The sequence below is a fragment of the Diuraphis noxia genome, unplaced genomic scaffold (genome assembly GCF_037042655.1).
Source record: "Diuraphis noxia isolate RWA-SAM2 unplaced genomic scaffold, SU_Dnox_SAM2 contig0004, whole genome shotgun sequence".
Lineage (NCBI taxonomy): Eukaryota > Metazoa > Arthropoda > Insecta > Hemiptera > Aphididae > Diuraphis > Diuraphis noxia.
This window is the reverse complement of record NW_028301714.1, coordinates 68,991,616-69,012,237: the sequence shown is the minus strand read 5'-3', so window position 1 is coordinate 69,012,237 and position 20,622 is coordinate 68,991,616. Positions and strand designations below refer to the sequence as shown.

General features: G+C 27.3%; 1 protein-coding gene across 2 annotated transcripts; it reads left to right on the top strand.

Annotated features, from left to right (window-relative positions):
* The first annotated feature begins 2,991 nt into the window (after window positions 1-2,991).
* Window positions 2,992-20,141, top strand: LOC107171473 (telomerase-binding protein EST1A-like). Of its 2 annotated transcripts, none has more exons than XM_089225595.1 (23): window positions 2,992-3,236; window positions 4,741-5,855; window positions 5,918-6,045; window positions 6,112-6,321; window positions 6,385-6,762; window positions 6,978-7,097; window positions 7,163-7,355; window positions 7,422-7,636; window positions 7,695-7,884; window positions 7,946-8,170; window positions 8,307-8,368; window positions 9,953-10,098; window positions 10,186-10,373; window positions 10,438-10,511; window positions 11,015-11,121; window positions 11,209-11,315; window positions 11,379-11,534; window positions 11,616-11,810; window positions 13,623-13,788; window positions 14,620-14,804; window positions 14,861-14,951; window positions 15,025-15,245; window positions 18,027-20,141. In XM_089225595.1, exons 1-22 carry the CDS (start codon window positions 3,197-3,199, stop codon window positions 15,159-15,161), a joined length of 4,428 nt encoding a protein of 1,475 aa, XP_089081721.1. In that variant the 5' UTR covers window positions 2,992-3,196; the 3' UTR covers window positions 15,162-15,245; window positions 18,027-20,141. The 2 variants fall into 2 exon arrangements, with proteins under 2 accessions (XP_089081721.1, XP_089081720.1); XM_089225594.1 differs by having other exon boundaries at window positions 3,182-3,236; window positions 14,620-14,795.
* The last annotated feature ends 481 nt before the right edge of the window (window positions 20,142-20,622 follow it).

The window sequence follows — 20,622 nt, the reverse complement described above, 5'->3', positions numbered from 1 at the left end:
GTCTTTGTGCCACCAAACAATGTTATATTCGCGTTTGAAGGATTGTTGGATTCCCCATTTTTTTGCGAAAATGAAGAATTTCTTAATCCACTAACTAATTATTTCGAAGACACGTGGATTGGACGACGAGGAAGAAAAATTGTTCGGAAATCACCGTGTTTTAATATAATGTTATGGAACTGCTATGACATTTCCAAACGCCAGGTGGCCAAAACCAATAATTCTATTGAGGGTTGGCATAAAGGTTTCAGCTCACTGTTAGGTACCTATATTTTATATGCAGATAAATTTAATTAGTTAATTAATTAAATAACTTAATATATTTTAAATCTTTAGCATCACATCATCCATTCATCTGGAAATTTATTGAATGCCTTCAAAAACAACAGAATTTGGAGGAAATTAAAAATGAACAGTATCAATCTGGAATAAATAATATAAGGAAAAAAGTACAAAGATTCGGCTGAACGGATTCAAAAATTAGTAAATATGTACAACGAAAATGATAAATTAAATTTTTTTAAAGGAATTGCCTATAATTTGACGTATTAGTTTATTAATATTTTATTAGATACAACAAAAATAATAATTTATTGTTGTCATAATTTTAATTTTTTTTTAATTTTTCATTATTTTTTATTCCCTATTTTATTCTTTCAATTAAATGATTTTCGCTGTTTTGTATTCCATATTTTGTGTTCGATTTTTTATTTTCGCTATTTTGGAGGGTGAATCGACTGGCCCACTGTGCTACTGTGCTACAGCACAGTATTAGGCCACGGCGATAAAAAAAAAAATCTTTTCTGAGATTACAGAATTGAGAATAGTGACCAGATTATCTGTTTATAGCACCTTGGTACCTACCTAATTATATGTTTTAAATGTTCTAAATGCACAATTATAGAAAATCCTATATATAGGTATTATAAAATATATTGTACTGAAATCTAGTCTGAATCAATTTTTTATAAATGGATTACAGTTGAGTGTATAAATGAAAATGAGGTGAAGGCTGTATATTGTACTATATGCAAAGCATTTAATACATCCTCTGGGTACTTAGTAATTTTAACAGTGGTTGCACTAATTTCAAAAATATATATTCTGCTATTGAATCTCATGAAAATAGTAAAGGTCACTCATTAGCTGTCGAAGCATATTTATTAGCAATAAACCAAAATAAATTAATTTAAAAAAGCGGGTAAGTGGATGTCGCTCAGCTGTACATTAGGTGGTGGGGTGGACCTCTGACTAGGGTAGGTTAGATTTTAATGTAATGATATAGGTATCATTGTATACGAAAAACGATTCTGAACGAAGATGATTTGTCAGTCTAAGATATATTATATTTAATTATTGTCATATATTCTATTTTGAAACAAATATTTTATTTTTCAATTAGGACGCATTTTGCATAGGCATGGTTAATCAATTTTTCCAAAAACATTGCATGTAGTTATCATAATTCATAATACCTTATATTATCATAGATATATGCATGGTGGATAAAATATATTTATATAAACATTCGGTGAAAATGTACATTGGTCATTTGTTTTGTAGCAAAATTTCCCGTTTTTCCCTTAATTTTAAGTTTGTTTATCCCGATTATTTAAAAAAATATTATTGAAATAGAATAAATTGAATAAGGTACCTACTGAAGTCAAAAATCGAAGAACTTTTACTGCCACAAAATGTGATGACAGACATAAAAAAAAATATTCATGGTTTAACGATTTTTTGTCAATATTTAAACTTAAAATGCTAATAAAAAAAATTTGTGCCTATGTATTCTTATAATTTTTTATTCACTATAAGAATAAATTATGAGGAACTTTGTATTAAATTTTCAAGTATTTTGATTGGGCCAAAAAAATTTTATCGACACTTCAAAAAAAATTTCAGTATAAATATCTAAAAAAAGTCAAAATATTTTGAAAATTAAATCATGTAAAGAAAATTCCAATCTAAACAACTGGTAAAATTTTCAAGTATCTACGACTTATACTTTTTGAATAATAACAAATATTAAAAATCGTTTGAGGATACATCGTTATTGTTACGCTATTTCGTAAAAATTTAAAATTCAAATACAATTAAAATTTTTCCTATAATGATGCTTCGAGTTTTCTCTATAATAGCTACTTGAAGGAAAACTTAGTGTTGTATTTTTAATCCTTAGTTATAAACACAAACAATTATATGATTTTTCAACTTCAAAATGACTTGCAAATTTTCGCGTTTTCGACAGATTTCGTAAAAAATTGAACTATAAACGCTTATAAAAAGAAATTGTGACTAACGATTTTTAATTTTTTTTAGCTACAATAAGAAAAACTCATAAGGAACCTTGTATTAAATTTTCAAGTTTTTTTGGTCATTTAAAACTTTTTTACCAACACTTCAAAAAAATATTCTAAAAAAAATTTAAAATTTCAGTGGTCTATTAATAACTCAAAAAAAGTCAAACATTTTTGAAAATTAAACTGTATATAGATAACACTAACATAAACATGTGGTGAAAATTTCAAGTATTTACAGTGATTATTTTTTGAATTATAACCGTATAAAAAAATTGATTTGTTCGAAAACTGGTTTTGCGTAAAAATTCCATTTTTTCTGTCATTTTTTTTTTGTTTTTCTCGATTTTTTTGATAACTGTTGGAAAATGTTTACTTTTGACCTCTATAATGCATCAAGGATATTAACTTTTACATCGAAAACCGCCCTCAAAGTTTGTAATTGAAGCATTATTTCGACTAGTTATGCTGTACACAGACACAAAAAAAAAAACATCATCGTAAAATCAATACATTCATCACTTCGTTCAGAATCTAAAACGGTATCTTCAAAATATGGCGGGAATATGGCGGCTAGTGCGGCGTTTTAGGCAACCTTGCATTCCCCCGATAGGGTCGCACTGCACGTGTTACGCTTTTCCACGATCTGTGATAACAGCACTCGTTGCATTGCTTTGATAAGACATGTCCATTTGTTTTTGTTTATGCGCAAACAACGAATAATGATCAAAAAGCGGAATAAATAATAAATATATACGATTCGCATTAAATTCGTCCGGTTGCCGACAGTAATATTATTATTATTTTCGTTTGTCTCGCACGTATTTTCCTCGACTATTTTATCGACGACTCTTCGTACGAAAGTAATGAAGTTGTGTTTATAGGTAGTCCTGACCATGGCCAATCTTGATGGAGATCTGTCGCGTATGTCTATAGGTGAGTTTGATGAATCCGCTACAGCACTTTACCGTTTAAAACTTCATGTCCGGCTGCCGGCGTGGAGTCTATATGCGTTTTGTTCCGTTTTAGATTCCACCGAAAACCGCAAATGTCGTTTAATTTTGTTGCGACTTTTCCTCTCCTCCTTAGACTGTGTCACCCTTTGAAGGCCGCGCAAAGTCCGTTTTTCCTTTGAAATGTTCGTTTTATTCCTTTATAAATTCGTTAAAACTTCGATATAGTTTTTGACAGTCCCGCCGTGTTCACATTTTTGTTTTTGTTTACTCTGGTCTCGGGGATAACCATTGTATCATGTTTTTACTTAATTGTGTAATTTTGAACCGTGTTGTCTTTATAGACTGCTTATATCTTTCCTGTGTGAATTGCGGGCAGCTTATACCACATAATCATTTAGGCTTTACAATTTGAATGAGTCATATTTATTTTTGGAACCTAGGTTCTTGATATCTCTATATTTAAATTTAACAAAACATAAAAGTAATAATTTGGGGTTTTTTTATGTTTATTGCAGTTTATTTTTGTATTATAAACACATTGATTGTTGTCTGTTTTTGGTTGTTATACCTTTTTATATTTTGTTAACTATTATTTTTATTTTTATACCTATGAGTATTTATTTATTCATATTAACGATTTTTGACTTATATTTGGGTACATTAATTAAATAACAATTATCTTGCACTTTCTAGTGTAATAGTCTATCAATAAGATAAAATTGTTAACTCTAATCAGAAAAATATCAGTAAAATTAGGTGTAGTCAATATTTTTTTTTTCATTTTATTAATTATAAACATACGATAATAAAAATAAAATTGTTACTAATAGATATTTTTGAGATAAAAAAAAATGTGAAACATTGTATTAAAGTAGCTTTTTAATTAAGAAAAAACATTTTATCAGTTATAAATCAAAAAAGTCTGTATTTTTAACTGTTTATAAATAGCTCAGAAAATGCTAGAATATTTTAAAATGTATATCATGTCTAGGAAAAGCTAATATAAATATTAAAAAAAAAATTGCAAATCTCTAAGCTATTCTGTTTTTAGCTACAAAAAACAACCATATTTTTTTTAAAATTCAAAAGTTTCTACTTTCAATTTATAATTAGATACCAACCAGATATAATTTTCTACCATCTAAATTAAAAGTTAAAACATTTTTTCTTTTCTAAAACTTGATAGAAGTAAAAATAATAATACCGATTAACATAAAACCAATTCATATTTCCTTTGAAAATCTAAATTTAATAAAAAACTTAAATTTTCTATTTTGAAAATTAACTTGCAATTTGTAAAATGTCTAAAAATAAGTAACGATTAAATAAATGATGTTAATCATTTAAAAATGTACCTATTTCTATTAGTGTGTATTTAGAAAATACTGAATATTTTGAAATGTTGATAGTTTTTGTGCATTCTATACCTACCTAAATTTAGTTTTCCTTAATAAATTTAGTTAATATTTGTATTGTTAATGTAGGCGATGATTCGAGTAATAAATTTGGAAGGAGGGACAAGTTTCCAAGAGAAGTAGAAATATACAGGCCTGGAAGTGGACCATTAAAACGAAGTGGTAATTTTCGCCAAGACGTTGAAGATGATGATAAACGGTCTGGATTCGATCGTGACCTTGAATCATCAAAAAAGAGTGATTTTATTCCAAATAAACATTTTGAAAATCCAAGTAGAAAAAAAGAAAATTTTCCGAGAGGTCAAAAGATTAACGGTGTTGCTGCTGATAATTACAGTACATTTAATTTGAAACGGAAACAGCTTAAGAAAACACAACTATTCTATGAGCCACCTAATGAATGGAGTAGTGATAAACGATCAGATCGACCACGAGTGAACTTTGTAAATCCCAATGATTCCAAAGGTGATGATGACGGTAATTGGAGAACACATAAAGCCCCTAATGTAGTGATTGTTCCTAAAGTGGTTAAAAAAAATGATGAAAAACCAACTGTTTCAGAAAAAATATTAGCTCCAAGTGATACTATACCTATCACGGTTAATAATACTCGTGTTAACACAGTACAACATAATCCAGATAAAACTCATACTTTTGGTAATAAGAAACGAGAAGAAAAGAAAGTGCCTAGTAAACCAATACAAACTACACATTTAATGTACTATGAAAAATTGCCTCCTAGATTAAGAAAAAAATTTTGTGATGACAACCATATCTCTATGGAGGAAGTAGAAGCATTGTTAACAAATGGACTACCGTCTCAAGATGAACATAATAAACAAAACAGTTTATATCAATCTAGAAGTCAAACATTGCCTTCAAGAAGTGGCAAGGGTCGATTCAATGAACCACAAAGACATGAACAGGTATTTAATAGGACTAATCCTCATCAACTGCCGCCTAAGACTGAAATAAGGAGACAGCCACCCGTAGTTGTTAATACTGTTGATAGTTTACCGGAATCAAGTAAACGAAGTGTTGATTTACCTGCTAAAGTTGTCAACAATAGTCATCATGAATCCAAAACTATAGATAATAATATTAGAGATGATACTGAAAACAATTATTCTGTTAATATAAAGCAGTCTATAGAAAGTGCAGTTTTACTCCCTAGTGGTACAATCGTAAGTTTTATCTTATACAGTAATATTTACTGAATAATTTTGTATGTTGAATATTTTTATAGAATTGGGCTGAAGAAGTGGAGCGAGCTGAAAACATGTCCAAAGTTGCTGAAGATTCTAAAAAGGAAGTTGAAAGATTAGAAATTGTTGAAAAAAAATCAAATTCTCCTAGGGATAGAAAACAGAGGAAGTAAGTGATAAATCAAATGTGATGGCTCATGTGCAAATCTTAATTTAATATCATACATTATATTAGGAGTGCCAGTAAGGATAGAAATTGTATAAATACATTACCATCTCGTGACCAACCATCTAGTAGTACTCACTCTAACTGGCATTCTCAAAGTAATGATAATTCTGAAAGCTTTAATAGTAATGGTGGAAACTGGAGAAAAGAAAAATCTAAATCTAATAGAAATTGTAGTAATGACCGATCGAGGAATCATTCGCGAAATCATAGACACAAGTTGGTTATATATACACTGTTTTTACTTTTTTAATATGCATAAAATTTTTTTTTTAATTATAGAAATAACAGTGAAAAATCTGCACCACATAAATCTGAAAATATTGGTGGTATTATAAAACTACCACCTAATGTGAATGTCAATTCCACTGATAGCAAGTCACTTAGCCTTAGTGGTTATTTAAAACAGACTGTTACAACCTCAACCACACAATCATCATATCCAGCAAAACAATTATTTAATCCTAATAACCCGAATAAACCTATTGTGATATCTCCTAAACAACAAAATGTCAGAGCAGGTTATCTGGCTGCAAATATAGAGCCACATCATGTTAAAGAACATTTTTCAATGAATATTAACAATACAAATGCTCAACAATACTCAGGTGCACATTATGGTAGTGCACCGCCCGCTTGGTATGATCCATACTCAGAAAGGTACTGCTATTAAATAAAAATATATTTTTAGAATAAATTCTGAGGAAAGGGGTTTAAAATATAATTTTGAAAAATAGTGATGCAACATTTTTAAGTAATTCAAAAGAAATTTTTGGAGAGAATTTGATGAACCCTTCCCCCATAATTAAATTACACCATTTAAATAACTTAAAACAAAAATCATATGTATTATTCATCATAATTTTAAATTTTAGTTACCGTTCCTCAATCTATCCAGTTTTGTTATTGGATATAAAAAAAGCTGATTCTATTATAGGAAATTTAGTTTTTGAACCAAATTTGCTTCAAAATTGGCCAATAATTAATTCATGCCGGTTAGTATAAGACTCAAATTACAATATGTTTTTTATTTTTATAAATATTATTTATTTATTTATAGCGAGTTCTTAAAAGATTCATTAAAAGAGCTCTTAAAATCAGACATGAAATTTTGTCAAAGAGAACATATTGAAACACACTTTTGGAAAATACTTTATCACAATATTATTGAACATTTAAAAAAGCTTATAAATGAAGACTCACCAGAATTAGTAAAAGACTATACCACATTATTAATGAATCTAATTGATGAAGTATGTAATTTGAAAATGTATCTTAAAATAAATAGTTATTAACTAATTCATTTAATGTTTTTTTAGGGTATGAAGTATATGAATGACCTTTTAAAACTTTTGGAAAAACATTATAATTTTAATTTGGATGATTATGTATCTTTGACATGCCTGTCTACAAAAAAACTTGGAAATATTGGTCTTGCTTTAATATCATCGCAAAAACTATACATATCGTTAGGAGACTTGGCAAGGTATAAAGATATCATGAATCATAGCACTAATTATGTTATTGCCAAACAGTAAGTATTGATTGAACTAACGTAAATTATAACATCTTATTTACAAGTATTATTTTAGATGGTATACCAAAGCCAACCAAATAAACCCAAAAAATGGTCGGCCCTACAATCAGTTAGCGCTATTAGCTGTATATGAAAAACGTAAACTTGATGCTGTATATTATTACATGAGAAGTTTGATGGCTTCAAATCCTTTTCAGTCAGCAAAAGATAGTTTATTATCTTTATTTGAAGAATATAGAAGAAAGGTTAGATACTGTGTAGTAAGCTTTTTATTTTTACTTTTGCTTACATTTTTTTTTTTTTTAGTATGAAATGACTGATAGAAAACGTCTAGAAGATAGAGAAAGACGTGAACGTGAAAAAGCTAAAGAAAAAGAGAGTTCCATGTCTTCCAAAGATAAATACAGTAAAAGAAGGAAAGAAATATGGATACACCCAGATGGCAGCAAACGTTCTCATAGGACAACATCATCCACTGAACCAAATCAAGACATTGATGAGGAAGAACTATCAAAATTGTCTCAGTCTGAAGTAAATTGACATTTTGTTTTAAAATTAATTTTTAGTATCTTCTATATTTGTAGAACTGTATAAATAAATACTTGTGTTTGTTAATACATTATGTTCAACTTGGTTAAATTGTATAGATTAATTTATATTCCTATAGGTTAACAAAAGGTTCATTGTAAGTTTTCTACACGTTCACGGAAAGCTGTTTACTAAAGTTGGGTAAGTTTAATTTTGTTTATATCTATTTAATAGTATCAATATTTTTGAATCATTTTTTGATAACTTAAGGTCTTAACTTAGTCCACATAAATTTTTGCCAAGTCCTCTCAATTCAACAAAAAGTTAGTAGTTTGCATATATTATTTTTAGAAAGTAATATGGCGCAACAGGGTTTAGTCTCCCTATAAAATGTTGGCTATTTGAAGTATATATTAGTACAAAACTGAAAAATTATTTAGTATATTTAATTTATTATCTTATTTATATGTCCTAGTTAGTTTAAAAATAATTGAAATAATGCTTACACCAGGTAAGTAGATATTTATCACTAATTTATCAAATAATAATTATTCAATCAATAAAAAAAGGGCTTGAGATTATTAAAGCACTTATTATACTTGGTTTTATAGCAGACACCGGCAACCTGTGGCTCCCGGAACTTTTTGCTGCAACCCTCCAAATATATCTCATGGTGTTTAAAATTATAATTATATATCTTAAATTGTAATAAATAAATTTGGATCATGACTATTATATAACAATATAAGATAAGATAGGCAAGAACTTAATCTAGTCATAGTATATGAACAGCGCTTGAATCATTTTGTGTGTTGCAAAATCGTATTAGAATCACCCAAATCAACTTTAGATTGAAAAACTATAAAAATTAATTTTTTTAATATAACTGAAAACTTACAAAATTAATTTTCAGTAAGATTTTCTGATTTTTACGTAAATGATAATAAAATCAAATTGTTTCAAAACCTTTTTTCTTTTGACATTGACAATATTGAACCTTAATTAAGTCATTGAATTGCAAGATAACAATGTTATTAGAAATGATTTTAAAGAAAGTAATGAAATGAAAATATTTTATTCAATTCTTTTTGAACGAAATAGATTTTAAAAGCATTAATAGTTTTGCTTAAAAAATAACTGCTTTTGGTAGCTCTTACATTTATGATCAGATATTTTCAATACTTAAATTTGGAAAAAATGAATATTGTTCATGATTAAGTGACTTGAATATGGTTTTTGGAAATTTAAGAAGTTATAAGTAAATATTTGTTATTCAATTTTTTGTATTTTTTATTTAATGCCTACTAGTTATCATTAGGTTGGTTTAGTTAAATGCAAGATTTAATAACTTTTTTCCTTAGTTCCTTTCATAGGATGTAAATAGACCTACTTGGTTGTTCATACTCTGTCCAGCAAAAGAACAAACCAATTCTATGCTTCCCCACTCAATACCATGCCAACAAAACTGTTTTATTATGGCAGGATGTCGCTTACAGATCTGTTGAAGAAAAATGTTTTCAGGCCGTGGTTTTTTGTTTTACTGGGTAGAGCATAGAAACTTAATGTTACTTAACTATTTTATTTTAATAATCTATTATTTGCATCACTAATTGCTATATTTTTTAGTAGATGGTTAAATATTTGGTTGACTTTTGACTAAAGTTTTTACTTTTTGTTCTTGAAAAATTAAAATACATTTTTGAAATATTAATTAAATAATAAAAGTTAACTAAAATATTGTTAAATGTAAATAATAATTAATGTAGCTTACTATTTTATATTTAGTATGGAGAGTTTTCAAGATACTGCATTACAAATGTTAAGGGAATTTCGCAAATTATTATCAAATACACCAATACCTATCATCCCGACAAGGTTTTTGCAGTATTTGGCTTTGAACATGTTTTCAATTGAATATAGTCGTCCAAAAGGTAAACAAAATAAATTTCATTGAGATAGTTTAATGACACTGATAATCAACTATTGTGTTGTATATTTTTATGAAATTTTTTTTATAGAAACACACGTAGAGCAAGGATATTGGTCTACAGTTCATGAATGTGCATTGGCAATGTCATTACAAATGTTTAGCTTGATTGTTGACCGATGCAATCAACTTTTGAAAGACATCTTGAATAAAGATGATGGATCCACAGCTAAACAGTTAATTGGTAGTGACATAGATTTTTTGTTACCACCCATAAAGGTATGATTTAGATCCATTAAAATTAAAACCAAGGAAATTATAATTAAAATTATTTTTAATCTAGGTATGGTGTGATTGGCTTCTATGTAATTCTAAAGTATGGAATCCACCCCCATCGTGTTCAGATTATAAACTCTCGTAAGGTTTTTTTAGTTAAAAATCTTAAAGCTACAATCAATATTGGGTAGTTTCAATGAATATCTCAAGAGTTCTAATTCCTTGGGCCTATATTTGTTTAATGATCCTCTAATTTCTCCCAGTCTGGAAAAATATTGTTGAAATGCTTTAAGAAATTTTAAACATTTTATTTGTTTTTCTTTAGACATTTGTATGATTACAGTTTTAACACAGTTCCTACTTAAATATTTAAATTGAGTACAAATTTTTACTAAAAAATTCATAGATTACCCCCAAGTATGTCGAAAATTTCAGTGTCTGATTATTAAAATACTAATGACAGGTCAATAATTTATTTTTAAGTTTTTACTTTGCCCGAATTTGTTATGAACTATTACACTCAACGGTATACACATTGGCCATGTGTTGTTGGTTATTGTTCAATACTCGACTACCCTTATTGATTGTAAAAAGTACATCTTGCTTTATTTTTTCCCATGTTTTATTTAATATATATTTTTCAGTGGGACTGGAGATTGTTGGTGTCGATTAGCTTCTCTAGTAAACAATTTAGAAAAATTTCGAGAGCGTTTTAAATTAGTTTTGAATGAGCCTGACGATAGCGATCCAAGTAAGAGAAAAAAATCTAATTTTTTTGTTTGAATGTATAAAAAGATGTATGAAATAACATAAATCATATATGGTTAATATATTTTAGGCTTAAGACAACAACTTAAATTGCCTGAAGATTCTATGTTTAGTGGTTTTACACCAATCATTGGTTATGAGCTAAAACCTATATTTATTACAACTACTTCAGATAGAGTAAGTATTTGGTTATAAATGTTATTTTTAACACATCTAAAATATATAATTTATTATATTTAGGTTCTGTCTGAGCTCACCCATAGAGTGAATTGTATATTGTTCTTTGGCACAGAATTTTTATGTGGAACTGAGCCACCTGTATTTAAATTACATAAAACTGATACTGGAGCAAGTGAATATATTTCTGTTGTTGAAACAGCTAGCCCCAAAGATGATGTAATTATATTATATTATTTATATATATATATATATATATATGTCATCCAGTGTTTAATAATTGATAATTTTTTGTAATAGAGTGAAGACGAAGAAATGTGTTTTGAAAGTTGGATTGATGAGGAAAATGATTTAAAATCAAAACCATCTGAAGACAAATCCATTTCTGAGTTACAGGCTAAACCAATCTCAAATGAAATACAGAAGCTTCTAAGCAGAAAAGAAGAACTGGAACAGAAACAACGGAACGAAGAACTGAGACAAAAACGTGTACAAGTATGAAATTATATTTATTTAAAAAAATATATATGTATATTATATATAAAGAGCGGATTATTATGATCTTAAAAGTTAAAAATATGATTCTAATTTTAGTTCTAAAAACCTTAAAATATACCCTTGATAATCCTCAAACTAATGAATTATGCTTTTTTTACTTCAGACAATTTAAAAATGTGTATATTAGTTACAATAGAAACATATTATGTAAAATATATACTATTAGTCAAAGCTGGGCATTAACGCGTTAATAAGTTAAAGTTAAGTTAATTTAACTTTTTAACTTAATAAGTTATTTTTTTTTTATGTTTATTAACTTAATTAATAACTTTAGGAGCTTTTGAATTAACTTTTAATTAACTTGAGTTAATTTTACATTTAAACAAGTTAAGTTAATTTAATTTAATTTTGTGAACTATTTTAGGAATACAAATTGCTGGTAGGTACACATTTTATAAGGTTATAAGTATGGTAACAAAATGTGTACTGTTAGCTTTTGCATACATAAAATAGTAATAGTTCTTTAGTCTAATAACATGAACAATTTTAGGTACCGATTATTTTAATTTTACCTATAAGAAAAAAAGAAACTTTTTTTAAACTTAACTTGAGTTAAAAAGTTAATATTAAATTTTGGTTAACTCTTAACTTAATTCAATTGATGGAACATTTTGAATTGACTTTTAACTATTAACTTGATTTAGATTTTAATTTAACTTAATTTAACTGAGTTAAAAAAATTCATTAACTTGCCCAGCCTTGCTATTAGTTAACATTAAATCTAAATCTTATAATTGTTTAATGTTCATATTTACCAACCTTTATTGAATTTTATTGCATATTTATTTTGTAACTTGTAAAATTATGGTGTCAATTAAAGTTATTATTTTTTTTTTTTTTTATTTGAATTAAGCCTCGGCAACTATGGCCATTGGCAACAATGGGTTTAACTCTAAATTATTTACAATAAGTTACATATTAAATTCTATTAATAAGATTAGACTTAGTAATAAAGGTTATTGTTATTATTATTATAGTGTGTAACAATATGCTTAAACTTGAAAATAATAATTATTCCATACCTGTTCTTTGGTAAATTATATTAATTCAGTCACACTTAAAAGTTTAAAACTATTAAGCAATTTCAATTTAATTACAGACAAATTATAGAACAATTACCATAATTTTTTAATTTTTTAATTTTTTAATTAAAAACATTTTCTTTTCATATGACTTAAGAGGACGTGATACCCACATGTGTTGTCTCTGTCTTACAAGTGCATTATATAGTAAATTTTATGTTCAGCAGAACACGTGTATTTCCGTTTGCTTAAAAATCTGAGTGAATTGACCTCCTATAAAATTTAAAGGTATGATTATTATCTAGACAACCTCATATGCTTTTTATTATATATTAAATTTAAAGTGAGTTAGTAGTATTTTAAAATTGTAAATCATACCTTTAAATTTTATATGAGGTCAATTCACTCTAATTTTTAAGCTAACGGAGCTACATGTGTTCTGCTGAACGTACAATTTACTATATAATGCACTTGTAAGACGGAGACAACACATATGCGGGTATCACAACTTCTTAATATTTTAACTTGATGATAGAACAAATAAGACAATATATTCTTAAATATAGAGCATAGGCTGAATATTCTTTAACCTTTGAACTATGTTGTGTTGTGAAAAATACATTTGTTTCTTCAGATTTTGTGCTGAATTAGTAGTCTAGATTATTAAATGTAGAATATATTTTATATTTTAGTGCTTGTTATTTGAAAGTAATTTTTTTTTTTATAGGAAATATTGAAACAAGCATCGTATTGTGTTGAAATTGAAATTAAGCCACATTTTGTGGTTCCAGATACCAATTGTTTTATTGACTATTTGCCACAATTAGAGAAATTAATATATTCTTTATCGCATGCACAAGAACATACATGTACTCTAATGATCCCTACTGTTGGTAAGTTAAATAATAATCATCAAAATTGATATTTTGAGTATGATAATTCAATCAGTTGTTTGAGAAATTCACTTATCCCAAATCTTCAGTTTTTGGGAAAATTAAAACAACATATTCTGAGCTAATAGAAACTCTCTTGATTCCTACAAGTTGTTCTGCTATTAAAAACTGTTTTTTAATGGTGGAAAAGTTTGTATTCTTATCAATATTAGTTATCTAAGTATGAAAAATCCACAACTGCAACAAAATGTGATAATATATATATTATATATTTTAGATTCTGAGCAGAGCGAGGAATGTATTGATTTTACCATGATGTGTGTTTTTTTTTTGTATTAGATAGAAATTCATAAAAGTTTTCTTTTTTAAATCTAAAATTTGAAAATTTAATACAAGGCTCCTAACATATTGTTAGAATAGCAGTTGAAAAATTAAATAAATTCATAGTCACAATTTTTTTTTTATAAGCATTCAAAGTTTGAATTTTGACAACATATGTAAATATCACGAAAATTCTCAAATTATTTTAAGCTATAAATTCATAAAAAAATTTCTTTGTAAATCTAAGATTTGAAAATTTTTAATAATCTATAATATATCCTAGACAGATAAACCATCTCCGCTCAGAATCGTTTTTTGGATACTATGATATAATATCATTGGATTCAAATTTAATTCCATCCATTTCAGTAACCCACTTGTAACTTACTGTACAGCAGAGTGACATCCACGACTTACCCGCTTTTTTTTTTAATAGTCTGGTTTTAAAAATAATTGATTTAATTGAATTATAAAAAAAAAATTCAAACATTATTTTATTTCTTATTTTAGTACTAAATGAATTGGAAGGATTGGCCAAAGGTGGATGGGTCAGAGATACAGTGTGTGACGCTGCTAAACAGGCGTTAAAAATATTAAAAAACATTAATTCAGCTGCCGTTAAGTTTGTAACAACTAAAGGGTCAAGTTTTAAATCTACAACATGTTTTGAAGAAGAAAACAATTTTGTATGCTTTGTTGGTCAAACAATTAACATATATAAATCTCATTTTAATGGCTGTTTATTATTTAGGTGGGAAATAATGATGATAAAATATTGGCAACTTGTTTAAGTTTGTGTAAAAACAATTCTCAACTATCCATAGATAATCCACCACTGGAAGGTAAATTGTCAAAAATACAATTATAAAAGTATAGGAATAGTATTTTTTTTAAATTTATTTTTGGCTTTTTTAGGAGAACCCAAGAAAATATTTAGGGATGTTGTGTTGTTGACAGAGGATAGAAATTTAAGAGTTAAAGCTCTCTCATCATATATGCCCGTACGGGCAGTAATGGATTTCATAAACTGGTTGAATTTCGTTAGTAGTTGATCCATTCGGTTGCAGTGGTAGGAATATTATTTTGTTCCTAATTACAAAGACTTGTAGTGACATTTTTAAATACCACTGTTTATGGTAAGTATTTATTGAAAAATATTTTAAAAACTAATTTTAATCTATACAGCATAATATAGATTCAGTTTAGTAATATTTTATTGGATATAATCAGTGTTGTACCCAGGATTTGTTTTCGGGTAGGAGGAGCTTAAACGTTCATACTTTACTCTATAGGAAAATGGGAAATAATTTTAAAAAATATATATACATATACTATTTAATGTATTATGCATTTAATATATATTGATGTAAAGTGTTACAATTTTAAATCTAATCTCACCTATCAACATTATTACTATGATATCAACCCACAAAGCATTACTAAAAAAAATATCTCGCCTGAGATTTTTTTTTTGGGGGGGGGGGCTTTATTTCAAAAGCACACCCCCTGGATACGACACTGGCTATAATGATTTGATATTATCTATGAGTCTATAAAAAATTTGTAACTTAATTTATATTGTATGATTTCAAAACATAAAAACTTTGCATCTGTGGCCACATGGTATATTTTTGTGTACCAAATATATTTTATTGTTTGTATATAAGTCAAAATTACAAAAGTTGTTTAGTATCAAGAATAATATGTTAGTTAGAGTTTAAAAGTGTCAAAAAAGGCTTCAAAATTTAAGAAAATACTACATTCTCAAAATTCTCAAAGAAAAGGAGCACTAAATATTTATTTTTTTTTTTTTTTTAGAATCTACAGCGAAAGCTATTACAGTTAACATTAACTATTAGTATTTTCTTTTTTAAATGATTTTGTCATGTAGTCTTTTGTTAATTAATAATAAAAATTAAAAATTAAATTAAATTGATTAACAAAATACTAACATGACAAAATCATTTAAAAAAGAAAATACTAATATTTAATGCTCCTTTTCTTTGAGAATTCTGAGAATGTATTATTTTCTTAAATTTTGAAGCTTTTTTGACACTTTTAAACTCTAACTAACATATTATTCTTGATAACAAACAACTTTTGTAATTTTAACTTATATACAAACAATAAAATATACTGCTAAATGTACTACTACATATTATGTACCTGTCCTGTTATATTTCATATCGCTGAGTATTGCACTACAATAATATTATTATACTGACTTCACGGCTGGTATTTCGATGCACTTTGTAATTTGCATTGTTTTCTAAAACTAGCTACCCAAACATATAATGCTCATTCTATAACATAATGTTACGTGCATTTTTGAATCAGAATACAAAGTTTTTATTTTAGGTATAATATTTTGTGGTTATTGGCAATTATCAATTTGTTGATAATTTATTTTTATTTTTCAATCATATTGAAAGGAATTTTAAATAACATTAATTTTCAGATTTTAAACAGTTTTACTTTATAAGAAACCTTGTCATGTGTTGTTAACAAGGTGTTTAATAAAAATTATTAATTCAAATAAGTAGGTACTCATACTTACAAAAATTTCGTTACCACTATTTCCTATAGAAATCGCCTGGTATGGCAATAATTTATGTTAAAGATTAAGAGTGTATTCGGTTGAGTAAAATCATTCCAAAAGTAGAATTTAATAGTTTCTAGCGCTGTATGTTCAAATATTAATAGGCAGATAAATTATATTTACTCTGCTAGGTCGTTAAAGTTTTACGTGTGACTAATAAAATCTGTTTGTAAAAGCAATATGGAGGCATTGAATGTTATATTTCGCATAAACCGATTATCAATAAGTGTATACTTTTACAACGATACACCTGCAGTTATTCTTTTATACATTTCTTTCGAATTTCCAACGAACACATCGCAGACAACACACCCTCGATTTTTTTCTCCAGATTATTATTTCCATTAATTTTACATCGCGTGAACTCTAATAATCTTTATATTCACAAAGTTGCCCAATGTTTGAGTTGTCTTCAACGTGATGTTGACACGCACTATAATTTTATAAATTATAATATATATACATTGTATATTTTTATTATATAATAATATGTAGATATGCGTGCTATTACTTAAGTAGTTTTTAATAGTTTTTTTTTTATCGATTTCCAATAACCACGATATCGTAAATACACTACATAATATTTTATATTATCATAATATACTAATCGTTGATATAGCAGCGGCCATGATAAAACTACCACAAATCTGTTTAATATATTATATAATGTTTAAATGATAATATAATGCAGTTGAGGTATTTTTTTTAACACATATATTCTGTAAACATCTATTCCGAATCTAAATACGTTGTTTGTCTCCGGGATTGTTAATATCCAGAAATATGTTTTTTAAGGTGGTTAATATTACTTATACTCACTACTTAAATTTTACTTGTATTCCATCTTAATATGAAGTCAATATACTCTATAGTCTATTTACACAATACAGTAGTACATAAATAGGTTGAATTATATTATATATCTATTTATAGAATGTAAAAAAATCTATAGATTATAGAATAGATATTATTACGATTGTCTTAAGTAGTAAGTACAAGACACAAGTCAATTGTGAACAGCGATCGAATTACATAATCCAAATTCCTAAATGATTAAAAAAAAACGACAAGATAACATTAGTATGCTAATAGAATTTATGTAAAAAATATATTATGTGCTTATTGAAATATTGACCGCCATTGATTTTGGGTAAATATAAAATAAAATAATATACATGCGTAGTAAACCGATTTGTCACTGGATGAAGATCAACGATATAAATTGTTAATAAAGAATCTAAATAATGATTATTATTAGTATTTTTGTGTATAATATAATATTTTTTTAGTAACGATGTCTTTGTTTTTTGTTTTTCAGGTACCTACTTAATTCTCGTGTCTTTCTATTTTGGCACCATTTCAAACGTTAATCATTTATAAATACTTAAAATAATACACAGTCTGACCAACATTTTTAATTTTTCGACTTAGTGGTGATCGATGGTCATCTTAAATATTATATATTTAATACAATATATATCACTGTAAATCGTTGTCGTGTACATAAGATAATATACAGAATATAGATGATTCAAAAGTAGGAGGAGGAAGAAGAAGAGGACTTCGAAAAAGGAAAAGGTTATAGGGATATCCAAAACACACACGCGAAATCGAATTTGCGAGATGGTCAAGAGAATTAAGAATATATAAAAAAAAAACATCGGCCGGCATACCCCCTAAACGCTATTACAGACTAAACGTTCATTTTGACATTAAATATAACTTTATTTTATTAAGTATAGAAGGTGTGTACTAGTCGTTCGACTTCGTGATCGTCGGCGTCATCATTAGATACATTGTTTTCCTTTCTATTTTTTTTTTAAATATTTATCTTTATTATTACTTTGTTGTTATTTTTAGTAACTAACTGTATGATACTACCTATTTAGGAGTTGATAAATTCTAATCGCATTCGCTCACTTTTAATACATTTTTACAATATGAATATATTATACTGTACTATATTGCAATGTATAATATATTATACAGTTAGTACCTCATTCGCCAAATAACCGAGTATACAAGTGCTTCCACTATACGGTGTCCACGTAGTCAAGAAGAGTTTATAATTATATAATCATTATTATGACGTGCATTTGTAACTGCATTTACCAGTAGTTTTATTTATTTTGCACTCGGCGAGACCATCGCGTGTGTGGTGTTAAAATAGTCTTACCGAAATTCCGATGTCGACAAGATTTTTTTCCACCGAACTGCAATTTATTACCGGACGATGCCCAGGCCCACCACTCGTAAATCTCGTAATCTGTCCATAAATTATTTTCAAAAACTCCAATTTTTTCGTTCAGCAGTCCATCACGGGTGGTTGAGGTGCCAGCTCCGGTCATCATACAACCGTGTACATATTACGTCTATCGATGTACATATTAATCTGCGTTATAATAATTATGCACGTGTGTGTACACACGGATCATTATATTTCCAACAAAAACGCGAACAATCGTCGCTCGTTATTATTATGACGTGAATGCAATGTCTGTGGAACGTGCCGATACTGTTTATTATTTGTAATGATGAGATGTCGGTCACACGTCATCCGAACGGATATTATATAGAGATTAACCTGCGATATGCGCTTTACCGTTTTTCATCTTTTATGGTGTACCATTTAATCATCGTCACCAATTCCACTCCTCTCTTCTTTTAACCAGCACGTGGCACACGATCCGTTTATGACACATGCACGTCGTCATTGCATATGTTTGAATGCTTTTGTGAAGCAAAAGAAAGGAAAATCATGTTTATATATTTTATGTTGTTGACGTCTGATGATGGTTTTACTGTTATAATTTTTTTTTTTTTTACTTTTCTTCTGCCTCCTCATCGTTCATAATATTATAATTAATTACCTATGGTGATAATATTACGTGTATCATATAATATGTGCCCCATTTTAAATGTACAATTTATTTTTAACGTGATATATATTATATTATATTTTTATTTTTAGTTTTATTTAGTCGTTAATTTATCATTAATTGCCTCATATTGTTTTCCTATAGGAAATATTAATCTAGTGGTATATAAGTATAGTTGTAAAAAATAAAAAATTATAAATTAAAAAAAGAACTGAATATTGTAATATTAACAACACATGTAACATTACATCTTATAGTTTATACGACGATGAGCCCGCCAGTTGGTGAAAACCTCACCACACCATAGTAACCATAATTCTAACAAGTTGATTCTGATTAGTGATGATAACATGATTATATAAAATATCAAACAAAAGCAATAATATTATATTTGTTTTGAAATTTATATTATTATTATTATTATTACTATAATATCATATTAAGTTGTATGTAATTAATATAGAAAAAACTCTTAAATTCTGCGTAGTATGCATATTGTATATATTATAATATTATATATCATGTATATTTATTAAAACAGATTTTAATATTAATTCTGATTTCTTTTCTACTTCAAATACTTAATCGCTTCGTTCTACGCAGTGCTGTGACATACCGAAGTGTAAACTTTCAAATGCCTCTACTGAACAGCTTGTTCAGATGTTTCTTATACCAATCGTGTGCACTATACTATTGTTTTTACCTACCTATATAAAAACATTATTATATCAGGTAATGAAAACTATGATGCCTTTTGTTTGACAAGCAAGCATCGAAATAATAATATTAAACGAGAAAACATTAATTTTACTTCGTAATTACATTATATTTAAAATATATATATATTAAACGCGTATGCCGTATAGGTACCTAAGCCGATACGTAGCTTTTTAATTTGTTGAACAACAATATATGATACATACCTATTATGGATAAAAAATGTTTGCCGTGCCACTAGTTTATTTTTTATTGACATTAAACAATTAAATGAAAAAAAAAATTAACGTTGATATTATAATAGTATCATAATTGATA